The sequence below is a fragment of the Aplidium turbinatum genome, chromosome 6 (assembly GCF_918807975.1).
Source record: "Aplidium turbinatum chromosome 6, kaAplTurb1.1, whole genome shotgun sequence".
Classification (NCBI taxonomy): Eukaryota; Metazoa; Chordata; class Ascidiacea; order Aplousobranchia; family Polyclinidae; genus Aplidium; species Aplidium turbinatum.
Window position 1 is genome coordinate 16,237,670 of NC_137477.1, and position 17,743 is coordinate 16,255,412.

The 17,743-nt window shown below is 37.6% G+C and overlaps 1 protein-coding gene across 1 annotated transcript; it reads left to right on the forward strand.

The window, feature by feature from the left end:
• The first annotated feature begins 1,933 nt into the window (after positions 1-1,933).
• LOC145772257 (mannan-binding lectin serine protease 2-like) lies at positions 1,934-16,662 on the forward strand. The gene is made up of 17 exons (XM_082584117.1): positions 1,934-2,009; positions 2,433-2,682; positions 2,839-3,007; positions 3,418-3,579; positions 4,364-4,473; positions 5,710-5,802; positions 6,466-6,622; positions 6,724-6,909; positions 7,232-7,349; positions 9,665-9,780; positions 11,042-11,152; positions 12,211-12,313; positions 12,721-12,793; positions 13,062-13,184; positions 13,947-14,040; positions 14,675-14,825; positions 15,143-16,662. Exons 1-17 carry the CDS (start codon positions 2,005-2,007, stop codon positions 15,336-15,338), a joined length of 2,217 nt encoding a protein of 738 aa, XP_082440243.1. The 5' UTR covers positions 1,934-2,004; the 3' UTR covers positions 15,339-16,662.
• The last annotated feature ends 1,081 nt before the right edge of the window (positions 16,663-17,743 follow it).

The following is a 17,743-nucleotide window of genomic DNA, read 5'->3' on the forward strand; positions in this document are numbered from 1 at the left end:
GCTAAAAAACTGCAAAAACTTTACGGCGTAGCCTCAAGCGCAAACTATCCAAAAAAATGTGGCCGCAAGCGTTAGCGTAAACAAAAAGTCTACGCCGCATGTCTGCGGCGTATACGTACATCTCTGCATTTTTTATTGTGCAAAATAAGGTCATCAGAGATTGTTGGTCCTCGAACACTTCCACAATATTAAATTTGGTCCTCCTGGAAAAATGTTTGGCCACCCCGGATTTACTTAAAATACACTGCTCACAGAAGTAACAAATTGCAAATAAATAACATGCAAAAACATTGTAAACACGATAGTATTCATGAAACTTGTTCATATCAGTTAATTGTGCGTATATGAATCGTTTTCAAAAGTCCACATACCGTACCGTTTAAGTGAGCGATAAGATTAGCTAACAACAACTTGGTCGTAACTTGGATGAGTTCAAGCTGAGTCGAATGGTTTGATATTGGAGGGAGAGGGTTGTTCTTAACTTTAGATTGAGCTGTAATTTCAAAACGTTGCAATAAAAGCACTTTTCGAGGACTTTAACATAAACTATCACAACATAATGTAAGTCTAGCAAAAAGGATTGTGACGTCGACCCAGCGGAAATGACGAAATATCATACTCAGTGCAGCATTCAAAATTTAGATCACGTTTAAAAGATAATAATTAAACAAATGATAGCAGTGTTGCCTTATTATTTGCAGGCTGCATGAAATTCTGAATTTGCAAATTGGAACTTGAGGTTTTTGTTAATATACAAAGGAATAATTATTCTAACTGCAGTCACTTAATTGACTTTTAAATAAGCAAAATTTGAATTATTTCAGCGAAAAAAGAATCTTATTAACTATTGTTTGTGTTACAACACAGGCCCTAGCTTTAGTTAGGCTTATCGTAGTTCTGTGTTTGACACATCCTCAGACGATTTTGTTGTTTATTCATATTTCAAAGTCCATTTTACAAAAGTATTTTTTTTAAGTATGGCTTTGTTGGATTCATTTTTCGATTTCGAGTATAAAGTTTCTCATCTGCATTCTGTTAATCTGGCAACACTGCGTGGTGGTGTGAGATTAATGGAATGGTATTTTCTTCCAGAAAGAAAGTTGTTTCACATGAAGCGTGACGTCGATCATTCAAGGAAGTATTGAGAAAATACGTTTGTTGTTCTTCCAGTTTTCTACTAGTTCTTGAAAGCATATTGCTTCGCAGTCAAGTCAAGCGATGCTTACTCTTGCTTCATGTGACAAAGCTATAATACAAGTCGAGAGTAAAAGGTTCATTACTAAACTTTCTCACAAATCTTCTGATGTGAATTGAAGGAACAGTGATTTATATAGCAAATAATATCAAACAAAACGAAGTACAGTATTACTATATATGTATTGGTGAGTTCGATTTTATTTGAATTTTGAAGTTTCTCCACATAAGCATGCAAAAATGGCATGTTGAATGAAAGAATATTTAACTTGGACGGGCTGATAATATCATGTATTCTTTAAAAAAGTTTTAAAAAAAACATCTTGAAAAAACTACGCCTGCTTCTTAGTCCATGTTAAAAGAAAATAAAAGAAAAATGGGCTCGAGGACGAAGGTCTGCAGCAGAAAGAAAGATCTGCATTGTTGTGATTTCAGTTCCGAACGAGATTTCAGTTCAATTTTACTTTTCTTTGTTGGAAAACAACAGAAAGGATGATGTTTAAGATAGAGCAGGGGAACAAAACCAATGAAAGGTCCTGACAGTATGTAGATGAAACTTAATTAAGCATGGCCACCAAACCTGGCCGTTTAAGTAAGCATATGAACAACAACTTAAAGAATAAATGAATAATAGGGCTCCACAATCCACATACCTAAAGCCACTGGAGGTGTTGTAATCAAACGTTTAGATTAGGCTACCGCTTGGAATAATGTTTTATTTGCTTTTGTTTGCAGGCATTACGTAAGTCAACTATTTTTGAACTTTTTGTAAGTAATACAGAGGAAGTAGGCCTACACCAGCACATTGTTATGAGGTGAGCAAGGATGTCTCTGCAATTTAGAAATGATTCTCAAATTAACAGGCAACAGTTAAACTCATAGAAACGTCTGTTATGAGTATTGTTTTATTTTTGAATAAACAGTATTTTTAACTAATGTGTCTGGTGTCAGGTGCATTCAAAAAACAAATAGAGATAGTTTTTGGAAAACAGGGAAACTATCAAGTTTTACATGAAGTAGGACATAAGTTTCTAAAGTAAGAGAAGTAAGAAGAACTTTCTCTTCCTAAGCACTCATCATTAATTAATTTGAACGTCCTGGTTTGAAACTTTTGAAGTTGTGCATAGTAGGCTATTATCAATTCTACGACAATTAAACTTTTCAGTTTAGCCTGGTTTAAAGTAATCCATGCTACTAATTTGCTACGTTGTTGACCATATTCATTTGGTATACGGTAGGTTGTGCATCTCCATAATTGCGATGTTCGCGTACCTTCAAGTTCTCCATGCGGAAACAGTTGAGCTTGGGGGAAGATACGGAAGGATTGACAGTGACAAGGTTTCCGGTTCATATCCTGACAATGTCGACAAAACTTGGCGCATCACGGTGCGACCTGGTTATAAGGTCAGCATCAAGTTCACGACTTTTGATCTTGAAGATTCCTATGACGAAGAACTTGGAGGCGCGTGCGTGTACGATTACGTCGAAGTGAGTGGGCCTACTATATATCTGCAAAACAATAAATTGATTTGAAATGTTTATTCTTCAAACCAGTTTTTCATATTTGAAATATATTTCACAAAACCCGTTTTCAGATAGATTCTAAATTGTACGAAAAAGATCATTACTTCTTCCTTTTTGCAGATTGAAGGAGTCCGAAAGTTTTGTGGCAATTCGCATTTCCCCAGCGACGCCCCTGGGTTGCAATATGTTTACAAATCTTCTGGCAATGTTATGGTTCTTAGATTTGTCTCTGACTATTCCAATGAAGATCCGAAGCCGGTTGGATTTGAATCTCATTATGTGGAAGAGGGTATTAGGCTAACTAATTGTTGAAACGTTTCCACCCAGCAACTTATTCTATTCTTTGAGAATAGGCTATGTATTGTGTAATAATTTGGAAAACATTTTCTAAAACTTATTTCTGGCAGTTTTGTATACACATAAAGTCTTTGAACCAGGGACGCTGGCGCGGTCACCAAGGTGGATAGTCATCTAGCCTACTTGAAATTGAAGGATGTAGCTTTACTACAGTACACCCGATAGAACAGCTTGCGAAGATACACCTTCAAAAGTGCAGCTCATATCTCAAAAACATATTTTAAGAGTGATGTTAGCAACCTTGTAAGTTTCCGATCTAAAATGACCCTGAATAATCTCGAACAGTTAAATCATGAGCTAATATTGATCAAAGAACTCAATTCTTTTTTGCTTCGATTCCAGACGTCGATGAATGCTACGACTTGAGCGCAGCAGTCGCTGCAGGTGGGGAGGATTGGGATGAAATTCTCTTCTGCAATCACTTCTGCAATAATGTGCCTGGTTCCTACTATTGCTCATGCAGACCTGGGTTCCAGCTCAATGAAAATCGACATACTTGTGTTGGTGAGTGGGGGGTAGAAAAATCACCTTTTGTTTGGATTGAAATCGAATTAAACTAAATCAGGTTTACAAAAAGGAATTGCAGATAAAATGAATATATAAAACGGCTTGGAAGGAATTTGCAAGTTTTGACAAGTTGTCTGTAGTTTTCTGTGGGAGAGAGTTGGGCTGATTGACTCATTTTGTGTTTTTTTTGTGCACTGGTGAGTGGTATCGCATTGTAGCTCCATAAAAATTGGCCATTTGATAACGAGATCTATGTTTTATGTGATTAAAATGGTTATGGATAATTTTGCAAAGAATAAAAAAATTATGGTTTTTTCAACTTCGATCATTTTTAATAAGGACATGGTTGATTAAACCGTGTTGTGGGTTTGCTTGAATCACAATGAAAAACATTTTACAGATGCTATACAAAAACAATTTTTGTTTGACAGTGTTTGATTGCCTCTGTTTCGCTTCATGTTTACATTTGAGATGATGACCAACAGCACGTTTGTTGGTGCACTGCTCGTGGAGTCACTTTTTGCAGCTTTCGTCATACACATAATGTTCATTTCTCCATCTCTACTAGTTATGGAATATTTTGTGCGGGCACGCAATTGTTGCAAGTTTAATTGCACTGAAATTTTGTTACAATTTCTGTGCAGGTACGGGACATATCATTTTGTAAATGTAGCTTGAGCTTCCTGATGACAACTACTTAGAACAGATACAATCAACTTCATTACCATACCAGCAACAGCAACTTCTGTTTCAAATAAAGGTTTATTATTTTCTATCACAGCAATATGTGAAGATGAGGTCATTGCGCAGCCTGACGGAGAAACATTCATCGCATCTACGGACTACCCGAAATCTTATAGCAAGTTGGCTGATTGTCGCACTACACTGCAGGTTTGTGCATGTGGAAAGTGGCCCACCACGCACTAAAGATGTCATACATTACTCAACAGACTGCAGGGATGTACGAAGTCCGGCCGGCGGGCCAAATCCGACTCGCGATAATATTTTGTATGGCTCGAGCCGTTGTTGCACAGTGTATTATTTTTGGCCTGCAGACACGCAGAAATCGTACGAATTCAATTTCCTTCTTTTAAATTAATGAAGACAGTATTTTCTCACAGACAGAAGCCCAGCAAAAAACAACATTAGAATCATTGCTGCTTCATAATTGCCATCATAGTATTGTAGTAATCATAGTCTTCATAATAATCAACCACCTATTGCCTGAATGCCTGGAAAGAATAGTGATGAGCGATACAGTTGAGCATTCATCTATTTTACTGCTAGCAAATTCGACTACAATTTTCGAGGTCGTTTTTTGCACTTATTGCTACGTTTATCTGATGAAAGTAAAAGCAACGACAAACAGGTTAATTTATTGCTTCACTGACGTTTCACACACCATGACAATGCGCATCCTCAGAGCGTATAACACAAAAAATAAAATTTACAAAGTTATGTACTGCAGTGCGGTTGAAAGCAAGAAAAAATGAACCATACATTATTTCAAAGATTGGCCAAAAGATGTGTGAGCGGTTACTTTCCACGTTAAATTACGTAAAAATTTTCATCAGATGAACGTTGCAACTAGTGCTAGAAACGATAATTGTCCTGAGAAACATCCAAACTTTGAGTATTCAACTTTTGAGATTTTTCTGCAAATGTAAAAGGACTTATTGCTATTTATTTTTTTCTGCTTGAAGTCTGTTGAGGCTCCCGCTCACCTCTGGCTAATTAAGCTTCTCTGCGAAGCCGGCAGCAACATCTTTTGTGCCTTTTTACCAGTAACTGGATAAAAACAAATTTCTAGAAATGGAAAGATTGCAAAGAAAATGTTGTTTGATTGGCTCAACATGTTTCTGTGAGCAGACGTTCTGGGTTATAAACTTAAAGAACCTATTGAGATCAAACCTGAACGAATGCCAACTACGTGAAATTTTACGCTTGGTCTGCCACTAATCTCGAACAATAGTTTAATTAAATCAGCCAGGAGAAATGGCTAGTTGTATATATTTAAAAATTGCTTTGTTGACTTTATTTTGATTCATGATCAGTTGTGACAATTTTAATCGTTTGACTTGACAAGAAAGTTGAACCTCCAACTAATGTCTATCACAACACATTCAGGCTCCTACAGGAATGGCACTAGACATTCAATTCGATCCTGTATTTGGAATCGAAGAACATTACGAAGAAGGATGCGTGTACGACTGGTTGGAGGTATGTAGAATGTTGTGGAATACTGCAGGACGTAGGTTAGTTAGTTTGGAAGCTTTATCCTCGGACTGACAAAGCTTTGATACGTTGTTCCTGGTAGTTTCGCATACTTGTAGACACTTTTGATGGAGGGCCGGTTACCGAGATTGACAGAGTGAAGTTTCCGATTGTTGAAGCGTTGTTGCCAGGGAATTATTCTATCCATTACGTGCCGCTGAATGGAGAGCAGTCCTTAAAATGAGTTGCTCAAGCGCATACCCCGAGAGTCGAACCAGCGCTGCTTGATCTTGAAACTTCGTTCACGAAGCCACTGAGCTATCGGGACAGACCGAATGCTATTTTCTATTTTGGTTGTTGGTTAACGCCATTTATGCTATTTAATAGATTGAGTTTCACTTTTAACAGCATGGTCGTTGCTTACTTCACAATGTAGATATTAACGACCTGTTTTAGTTGAGAAGGAGTGATCTTCCTGGCGTCAGGACTACCTGGCTTCTCACTAAAAGCAGCGGTTGAGAGCTAGGTGGCATTAATTAGTGGTGCGATACTGAGGAAACACGCTAAAAAAGATAACTTATAGTTTCCAAGCTGCTCTTGTCCAAATTGCAACATAAACTGGGTCTGAAGAGCCTATTTCTACTTTAACACGCTTGTGTGTGCGCCAAGGTTACAGATGATCGCGACAACACGATGAGATATTGCGGAGAATCCTCTCCACAGAACGGAAGCTGGATTGAATTGAACACAAATCGCGTTCGACTGTATTTCCATTCTGACCTCACATTGGAGATGGCGGGCTACAAAATGAACTACAGGACTTTTCGTAAGTGGACGAAACGAAAAAGTCATTTAACCTAAAAATCTTCATTTTTTCTTGTAAACATTTTAAGTCTTGCTATTGTAATTTTACATGTTGGATTGCAGGAGTGAAATGTTTGGAAGATCTTGGCACTCCAACAAACGGGGAAAGGGAAACCCCTGAAAAAGCTGTATTTGAATACGAGGATCGGATAACGTTCACATGCAATCGCGGCTACCGACTGGTAGGGAGTAGAGAATCGATGTGCCAAGCTGATGGCACATGGAGTTCTCAGGCACCAATATGTAACAGTGAGTCACTTTGATGTGTTTTCGTATCTAGAGTCATTGCCTTTAATGGAAAACAGATCTAATCTGCAAGTTTTGATATTTTTCTTATTAATATGGATTTATCAGCTCAATAGTTCAAATCATTTTAGTAGGCTAGTGATGTAAAAATGTGTTATCTTTACAGCTTCAGAGTAAGGTGTCACAGATTTACGTTTTGACACTTTTCTTTGTTACCTCATGAAGTTAAGAGCTCACTAATGCAAACCGATATATATAGTTATATACACACAGTATATATAGCAATCATTTTGCGTTTACAAATTTAATGTGTCACTTTCTCTAGTAAAACATTGTCCAAGACCTGACCATCTTCTTAACATCCCGAGAACGTTACCTCCGACCTTTGATGAGGAGGAGCGTCCATACGGTTCCACTATCGTCATTAATTGTACCACTATTTGGTAAGATAAAGAAAACAAACACCACATAGCAGTATTTGATCAATTATGACACACAGCCTACAGAGCCCATGAACTTTAAGATTTTTTTTTTTATTTTAGTCGGATACTGCGTTACAGTTATACATTTTTAAGACTAAATGAAAATATGTTTTCCTTTACTTAAGGATGCCCCTTTTGTGAAAGAATGTTATTCTTATTTGTACACTAGACAACAGTAAACAAAAAAATGTATGTCTTTATTGTATCAATGAGTTTCATCCAGTTCTATAATGCCAAGTACTGCTTCTTCTCGCGTTTGCGTTTGAAGCCGCCGCAGGTCACGAAATTATATCCAGGCGCAGCATCCAATGGATTGTGTGGTGTATTGCTGTATTCCAAGTGTTGCTGAAATGTTCTTTCAAGTGCAATTATTTTCAACTTTAATACTTTACTTAATTTTTTTTAAATTATGGCGAGTTTCTTCTGGCCCAATTGGCTAATTGTTTGTCTTTTCTGTCAAAGTTATTATAAAAAAATTGAGGAAGCATGCTCACTTGCTAGGTGCACGGTTTAAAGTTTCATGAATCTTATTCTATCAGATGAAAATCCTTCTAATCGTGATTTTAAATAGCTCTCTAGCAAGCATCTCTGGATTTTTTTTTGATGTTTGAGGTCTAGCTGACTCCTTCGCATTAGAAAGAACGATCATCCAATTTAGCCATTATAATTTGGTCTTGAATCGCAGCAGTGTAATCATAATATACCTAATCTTCGACCAGAACTGCTTAGGCCTTTGTGTCAAAGGTGAAGACCTTAATGTCTCGTCATATTCGCAGGGCCGGATTTAGCTAATGGGGGGCTCGGGGCACTTTTAGATCGGGGGGGCTCCGTGCAAACAATTTTTTCACGCCTACGGAGCGAAAAACCACCTCTACATCTACAGTAGCATTAATCCAGTACTGCACAGCATTTTCCAGAGACTTCAAAAGCTGAAACAAAAAAAACAACAACAAACAAATCAGATTTTTCCACGTAGGGAGGCCCTTCAAAAGTCGGGGGCCCGGGGCACCTGCACCCTTTACCCCCCCCCCCCCCCTAAATCCGGGCCTGCATATTCCACTCACCAAAGATCTAGGTTATGACATCACGCATGGCTAGTCCTGTTTGAAATAAAAGTTTAGCTACTGCTACAAGCTAGTCAAAGCCATGTAAAGAAACAATAATGGGCACCGGGCAGTCTTTCAACTTTCTTATCTTCTGTCCAATTAACTATCCGCTTTCCATCCTAGTGAATAGTTAATGTTTTCCATAACTTGGAAACTATGCTTTCAGGTCCCTGGACTTTTCACAATATTTTCTGCGACATAGTTCAAGAAAAGAGACGTCAAAAGCAAATTTTGAAAGATTCTGACCTATTTTAGCTGACACAGATGCTATATGGTGTATAGCCTACTGCATGCCTACCACTGATCTTACTTTTGTCAAGAAAAGCAAGGACACCTGGGGTATTTTTTTTTAACTGGGGGTAAAAATATCCTTGCTGTCACGTTTTTCAAAAGGTGGACTTCTGAAGTCAGATGATGGTCGCATGAAATCTTTGCCTTGTAGATCCTTTTCTGCCGAGGAACAGATGCTCTTTAGTTCAACTTTTTCAAACAAATTTATTTTGGCTTCGTGATTAGCAAATCTCCGTCTCTTCATTTGTTCCAATCGTGTCGTTCTGTTACCTTTTTTTCAGTTTTCTGTCCAGGTCTGCAATATACCCTTTTCTGCCAGATTCCTGTTTAGCAAGCAAAATATCTATGTCGTTTTGAATGTCAATCATTTGAAGAGATGAACACCGAACAAATTTGGATATTCCGCAGTGATGATCTTTTCATTCCTTTTCTGCGTCTTGGTCTTTTGATTCTTACTGTATTTTAACAAGCATTATTATTATTATTATTAACTTAACATTTTTTAAAGATTTCCCATGCTGTGATAAGATCTTCCAACTTCTTAACTGAAGGTAAATGTGTTAACGGAGCTGCGACAAAGTTTCACTGCTTAGCAGACAAAACACGGTGACAGAGAACAATCATGCCTCAATGTTATTGCTTTAAGCCGTTTTGCAGAGAACATTTAACGTCTTTGGGCATACCTCAAACGTCAATTAATTTATTTTAAATTTGAAGTTTTCTATTATAAGCAGTTTGAAACTATTTTAAAAGGTGCCCATTTAAAAATTCGAAAGTCGGCAAATAAGGACTAGTCTACTCTTATGCATCATATATCCAAGGAAAACATTGGTTAGAGCTCGGTAAAGGGTCAACTGACCATTGCATGATATTCTGTAGGTATGAACTTGTGTCTGGCACATCTACATGGATATGTGACGACGACGAAACTTGGCACGAGGGGACAGCACCTGTTGTTCGAAATACTAACAGCAATTACCCAGAGTGTAGACCTTGTAAGTTGCTACCGGTATTTGCTTTTGTCTCTTAACGTAACCTACATTCACATAAATCAAGTGTATCAATACAAGATTTTATATATTTCCCATTAGAAAGATGCAAGTTAAGCACTTTGGACTTCCATGGATTCCTTGAGCAGTAAAGTTTAGATCTAAGTCAGGGGTGTCCAACCTTTTTGGCCAAAGGGCCACATGTAGTTTACGAATGGTTGCGCGGGCCACTTGAGTATTTACCGCTAATTTGTAATCTTAAAAATGACTGTCTGATAATTTCTAATTAAAACTCTCACACCCAAATTCTAATCTTAGAAATGTGTTTGTACATTTTATGGGTTATATAAGAAGAGTGAAGTTGGTTTTAAAGTGGTTTAAGGTTTTTAGTTGAAAGCAAGCCTGCAGCAAAGCGTAAAAAATGTCAAATTGGCAATTGACCCTTCTGATGTTGCCGGAACAGCGGAGTTGCGCGTCCCGTAATGTATTGTCCAGCTGTCCCTAGGTTCATCCACGAAAAACTTGCTCGCACAAGTAAGTGCTGCCGAATAATGATGCCACGAAAACTGCCAATCTATGAATCCTCTGATCTTTTTGTTAAGAAACAATTATTTTTGTAAAATTCTAGCAATAGAAAGTTTTGAACTTCTCTCGCTAAAAGTAAGAAATATTGCTGATTGACTGACTCTTGAAGCACAAGTACTATTGTGTGGAAAAGGGTGGACGTAACAATGTAGAAAATGTGATGCGTAACAATGTGCATTGTGATACAATAAAATTAACTTGAACAGTTGCGCACCCCATGCACTAGGGATTGTAGAGTAGTAGAGAAAGAAAGCAAACAATAAATGCCAATTTATCGGAATGTAAGTTCGCCATAAATTACGTTGGCGATTGAGTTGATTATATAATATATGCCATTTCGACAAATATCACGCGGGCCACTCAGAACCTTCTCGCGGGCCACGGGTTGGACGCCCCTGATCTAAGTTAACCTCGATTACTTCATCTAGTAAAAAAAACCTTTTGTCAAAAAAACAAATTTTTGGATGATTTGTTACGATAAAAGGTATCTTTCAATCATATGGGAGCTTCATAGAAACCAAAAACGCCAAACTTGTATTTTGAACTACAAAAAATTGAAACTTCGAGGCGTTACTTATATGATTAAATTTTTTCAAAGTACATCAAGGTCAAAGTTACGTCAAAGTTAGTTTACGTAGCATCATTGGCAGATATAATTCTTTATGTCATAAACAACTTTCAGATTGTGGAATCAAGAATGCAAGAGCGGAAGTCGACTTTTTCACTGGCTTTATTTTGGGAGGAAGACTTGCAAGAGACGGGGAATGGCCATGGGCGGCTTTCATTTACTTTGGTGAGTTGTGATGGTATGGCAGGTATGGCTGGTATCTGTTATTTGGAAACCTTTACTTTGGGTAATGGCTACTGCTTTAGCGGAGATGCTTTGAAATAGGATGAGCCGTGGTGGAATCTTGCTTCATAGCCTAAGCTTTTGATGGTGATGCTTCCCCTTCGTGTTAGAATTTTTTTTGTTGTATCCGCGCTTACGCCCTGTGGTTGTAGATTTAGATTAAGTGAACGGAAAAACAAGGAAGCTAATCTTCGTGTCCACCTTCAGGCAGCCTTTAAGTGTCCTGTTAAAACACAGCCTCTTGGTCTTTGACTCAGCGGTTTCGAACCGGTTTCCTTTTGACTGCCGTTCCAGGTGTCATGCCTTCGCTATGCAGCCAGCTAGCGCCTGAAACAGGCTTTAATTTGAGCATGGTACGTATAGCTTCGAAGACGATTGGTAAGGTCGTTCTGTGAAGTCATTGTTACAAGATGGTCGTTAGAATGATGTTTAGAACTTTAAATGGTTAGTGAGTTAGTCAGGTCTTTCTGGGAATTCTTTAGAGTAGTCTAGTCTTCAAGGCGTTTTTTTTTGCAATCTGACCTTGTCTCAAATTCTAGAATGCAATTAACTCTTAAAGGGCTTCAGTCGCATTGGGCAAGGAGTGGCACCTCACTCCACCGGCCAGGGTTCGATACTGAGTGCTGACACGGGAAGCCTCACTTCACAAGCTCGGGTTCGATACTCGGTGTTGTCACGGCCTGGGTTCGATACTCGGTGTTGTCACGGCCTGGGTTCCATACTCGGTGTTGTCACGGGTAGTCTCACTTAATAAAGCACAATCAAGAAGGCTGGAAGGAGCCTGAGACGTAGCATGATAATCATGACCACTTGTCACGCAAATAAGGACATTCGTGCAACTGTAATACTGAGTAGTGCCTTTCTGCCCACTAAACTGTATCCAGTATTTCAAAACTGTGTTTCTTTAGCAGTTTGCCTTGTACCTAAGTTAGTAATTAGGCGACAAATCTGATATAAACCTGCTACTAAGAAGCAGAGCAATGACAAATATCTGCCTTCAGGAACTCAACCAGGACTTGATGGACTGAAGGATACGGAGGACTTTTGTGGAGGATCATTGGTTGACGAGCAATATGTTGTGACCGCTGCCCATTGTGTGGATCAGTGAGCTGATTTTATGAGTCATAGGCTACTGCTGTTAGGTGTAGCAATCGCATAAAAGCTCATGTAGATGAAGCAAGTTATTGAAAATAAAATGCCTTTGCATGATTGGCAGTTCATAAATCTCTAGTGTGTCAATAAAATCGGCTTGACTGCTTAGCCTGCAGCCTTTTAGAATTTTCAAAAGAGAAACTTTTAATAAAAAAATAAAAAATCCAAAATGTAGATTTTAAACTTGTGTTCTGTAAACAAACGCTTCGAAAACTATACTGTCTTCATCTTCAGTGCTATAAATGTAAGTAAGATTGCATACATTTATATCACTGAAGATGAAGACAATATAGTTTTTGAAATGTTTGTTTGCTGAACATGAGTTTAGTATCTGCAGAAACTTTTCTTTTTGTACACAGAATCGCAACTGGATCGTTGGTCGTTTGGCTCGGTGTAACAGACCGCTTCAACGATTCAAACCCCAATCGGCAGGTATGTTGCTGTTGTTGATAAGTAAACGCATGGCTACATAATTGGTGATACTGAAATGGAACCTTTTGCGGTTTGCATCAGAGAGTCAGTTGACTTTATATTTTTTTGTCTTCGCACCTTTTGTCAAAGTTTACCAGTGATCTCAACTGAAAAGCCTAAAATCCACTTTCATCATTTTATCAAAAGTTTTGACATTATTAAACATTTTATTTGATCTATCGTACACCTGACTCTGCATCCCTAACAATTCCTCAATATCATTTTCCAGAAATTTACTGTAATCGAATCGTCAAGCCACGAACAATTTGTCATGCCGGAAGATGAGTCATCCCTGTTTGAAGGAGATATAACCGTCCTCAAACTTAACAGACCTGCTCCAATTGGGAGATACGTAAGTTGGCTTACTTTTCGGGCAAGAAAATCTTGCATAAAATATTGTCATAGAAAAATTTTAATTGAAACTAATATGTGGTAATTTGATCTTTGTAATGCATAAAATTCGTATTTACTTCAGCAATCGCATTATTTCTCAGGTATAAAGCAAGTCGTTGATTTGAAGTACTGTATATTTGTTAATTATAGCCCACTACATTGTATGTACTTCACAGTTTGTTTTAATAAAATTTAAAAAGTGAAAACCCTAATCTTGGCTAGAAATATATTAATAGCCTACTTAATATTTTTCAAATATGGAATGTCAAACCCGAAGACCTGACCACATATTTTAAGAGGAAGAAGGCTCCGTTGATATGAACATGTAGAAAGATCTAATAGTGCTCTGAAGTTGGCTTGCAATTTACAAACTCCAGGAAGAAATGGGGTTGATCTGCCAAAATAAACTTGAGAAGCGACGCTAAAAGATAGTAGAAAATGGAATTCACTTGTGACCTTGAGAAGTAGAGAGCTGATGTACAATCTGCCATGCGTGCAGTTAGCCAGTCATCTGGAGTGGATTCTACGCGTGTAGAAATGCCCCACGAAACCTGCACCATAAATAACAAAACCCAATGATGATGATATTAATGTGTTATATACCGAATACTTGAGCCACGTAACAATCGATGACCAAAGTAATCAACCGAAACCCATTTAAGACTAAAGTTTCTTCATAATCTACATAGCCAACCTTTAAAAAAGAAAGTTGACCTTTCAGATTCGACCAATCTGCATTCCGCGGACCCCTAGAGAAATAGGACTTCCTGAAAATGACCCCTTACGTGGTGTAGTTATTGGTTGGGGTATCACCGGTAAGTAGAAACACAGGTTATTTGATAAATGCAAACAGTTAAAAAAACTCGAAGTATAAAAATAAGTGAAAACAATCGATGGAGGTTGGAATCTGAATTCCATTTTTTTCCATGACATTTTATGTTTTTATCTGTCAGAAACAGAAAAGTAAGAACACAAAAAAGGTTGTTTCAAGGTTGTATACGCTCAAACAAATATTGAATAAGTTTCTAAAACGAATAGTCAATAGACAATAGCATTTACGAAAATTTGCAAAATAAAAAATCGATGGGCTTATGGCTCCAATAGAGAAAACATTTCCGCTTTTCTTTTGACCTGTTTTCTTCAAAATTAGAACTTGGAAAACCAACCAGAGTTGTAGGTTCTAAAAACTAACCTTGCCCTATTTGATGTCTGTTTAATAACCAACCTAAGTTTGGGGTAGAAAGCCGTTTTATGTTAACAATAGGCTACAATCTAATTGGCAATTTTTAGTTAACGAATTTAATCGCACTCAATTTCAAGGTCAGAAAATTTCGATTAGTTACTCGGAGAGTTGGCTGACTTTGCATAAACGCTTTATTACATTTAGCTGTGACTTTTCCAAAGGGGTCGCGTATCAGTAAATAAATCACGATGCTTTGTCATCAACAGAATTGCGTGAGCCCTCTAGAGTGCTTCGATCAGTGAGGGTGCCTTACGTCAACAATACTGCTTGTGTGGCTGTTTATGAGGAACAAAGCCGAGAACACCCACAGTTCGGATTCGTTCAAGTCACTGGCAACCATTTTTGTGCTGGATATCTGTGAGTTAGTTAGGAATTTTCTGTGATGAAACACTGCAACTGCATGTATTCAATCAAATATATTTAGTTTATTGCTCGTAAAACTTGAGTTTGGAATAGTTCAGTACCTCAGTTCTTTTGACAACGTGGTTGGAAATGTGGATCCTACATAAAGTTATAGCGGGAAGTCATATCGTTTTTACTCATTGTAGAAAAAAAAAATGCAACTACTTGTGCAGAGCCTTGTTTTAAGTTTGTAAACCGATTATTACTGTTTTATTTGATTTCATTACGAATGTAACTGTAACAATGTTCGTTTCTTAACTACTGCTCAACAGCAACAGGGCTAAAGATTCTTGTAATGGGGATTCTGGAGGTCCATTGATGTGGAGGCAGGAGAGACGATGGTATCTCAATGGGATCGTTTCATTCGGTACGACACTTGGAGGATGCCAGAAATATGTTATCGGAGTTTACACGAAAGTCGCCAATTACATCGAGTTCTTGGACAACCACATTATACTTGCTCCGTAGTTCCTGATGAATCTTTGGACACTCAAAGCCACAAATCAATGTCTTGTTTTGTTTCTTTAACTCCCGTTACCCTACTTTCATTATCCCTAAAAGTTCAAGATTATACCATGCAATTGGCATGTTCTGATTTTATCTGAATTGCTGTATATTTTAAAATTTACTAATACACAGTTCAATTCGCTAAAAGTTCACATTTAAAAATTCAGTTTTTATATGTGTTGAAAAATTCAACCGACAGTATTGAACAGTTTGCGATCTCAACATAATTAAAGTAAATTTGTGGCAATAAAGCTTCATATCAGCTCCACCATAAAATGTGTAACAAAGCAGTATTATCATTCCGAGGAAATTCAAATACACGTAAAATCACAACACATTCAACATATTTAATAGCTTATACTCTTTATCTACACTCAACTTTATCTGAAGCGTTTTTTTCTCGTGGATTCGTCAGTCAATAATGCATCTGGTTGGATTTGAAATATCAAGTTTAGTCTTCGAGAAAGGTCAATTTACACCCTGAATAAAATTTTCTGTTCATCAGAATGCACTAGATGTGGCCACGTCTTTTCATTATGATAACCTTGATTAGAATGATTGTGGGAATATGTCGTGGAAAGTGTATGTTGAGGTGACGTAAATCGTTGTTTGTACTTTGTACGACAATCATTGGTAACAACAATTGACTGCAAAGCCGTTGTGATACGCCCGAACATACACGCTTTGTACATAGCAAGATTAAATGACGTTGATTGCCTACCACGTGACTTAAAAATCTTTCCACCGTTATATCATAGGTTTACTTCTACTGATGAAAGCTAGATCATATTCAAAAAAAGGAAAATCAAAAATTCAAAAATTGTCATAAGCTGCAATCTTTTGTTTATGCATGTATCTGGATAAATTGAGTGAATAAACATAATAATAGAAGTAAATAAAATTCTTGTGATCACGAGAGCTGGGTTCGGCTCCAATGTGTTTATCCAGGCAACGTCATTGTGAATCAAGATCATGTGATTTATACTCCACTGAACTGATTGTTTAGAAGTAAGACTCATTTACATTGCATCTAAATTGTAAACCCTTTCTCGGTAACTTTACGTTTAAATTCAAAACCGACTCTATGTTTGATTTAAAAAAATGGTATTGCATGCTTGCCGTTACAAAGACCAAATATCACTTTCCATTACTTATTCCTGCACCTAAGCTGGTGATGAATTTGCAAATTGGTTCATTTGGCATCATTGCGATGCTTAATAGACGAAAAGTTGCAAATCCCCAGCTAGGTTTATATTCATGCTGACAATAAACATTTGCATTTAAATTTTCGCAGATTTGGTTTTTTAAGAAACCTCCACTCGATTCAGGAAGGACATGATGACAATATTTTCAGTTGCTGGTTTCGACCTTTACAACGATAGACTATCGCAGTAGCATCGAATAGTATACAGAGAAGAGTTCTATCCATTTTAGTCTTGATTGACCTAGATCTAATGTCGCAGCTGGACAGTCTTAGGGGTGTGATACAAAAACATTTTTTCGAACATAAATGCTTTTACTAGGAAATAGTAATGCTAGTGCAGCAGACTCAAAAGTTGTAATAATTTAAACTATACTAGGCCTATTTTGAAAGGAAAGTTAAAATTCTGAAAGAAGTTTATTCCATATTATAATAATGTTAGTTTTTATATAGCGCTGTATCCATCGCAGAATGCGTTGCTCCTCAGCGCTATACAAAGCAGACAATGTCAATGCAGCCGTGTAGAGGCGCAACTGAGTACATTTTTACCCGAATCCACTCCATTACTCAGTGCCAAGCAGAAATTAGATTCAGTACCATTTTTAATAAGTCTTTGGTATGACCCGACAAGGTATCGAACCCATGCCTACCGATTCAGAGGCGGGCGCACTAAGCCACCGAGCCGGTATATTCCGACTAAATACGTCCTATCTACGTTCGTCCTATGCTACACATAAAGTCGCCGAAGCGGAACAATCTTTTTGTTTGCACAAAAAGTAAAAGTGCGGAATCCAACATGACAGAAAGGCAGTAGCGGAGTAGCCTACATTGCAGAAATGGAAGGGAGTCGAACAACATTTACTTTACACAACTGCTCAAAATTAATTGTCGTCACTGCAATCATTCCAAAGTAAAACAATTTGCTTGGTCAATAGAAGAATCCCATAGTCAGACGTCTCAAGAAAGCCGTGATTTGGCTGAACCTAATATCCGCCATTTTCAAGTTTTCTAGATAAACGACTTTTTGTGTTTATAGCTGTAAAATTACCAAGGTAAAACACTCGAAGTAGACTTTTGTGAGGCTGGAACGGACAAACAAACAAAATTTTTACGAATGAAATTTGAGCCTGGTTTCTGTTTGTTTATTAAAACATGGCGTATATTT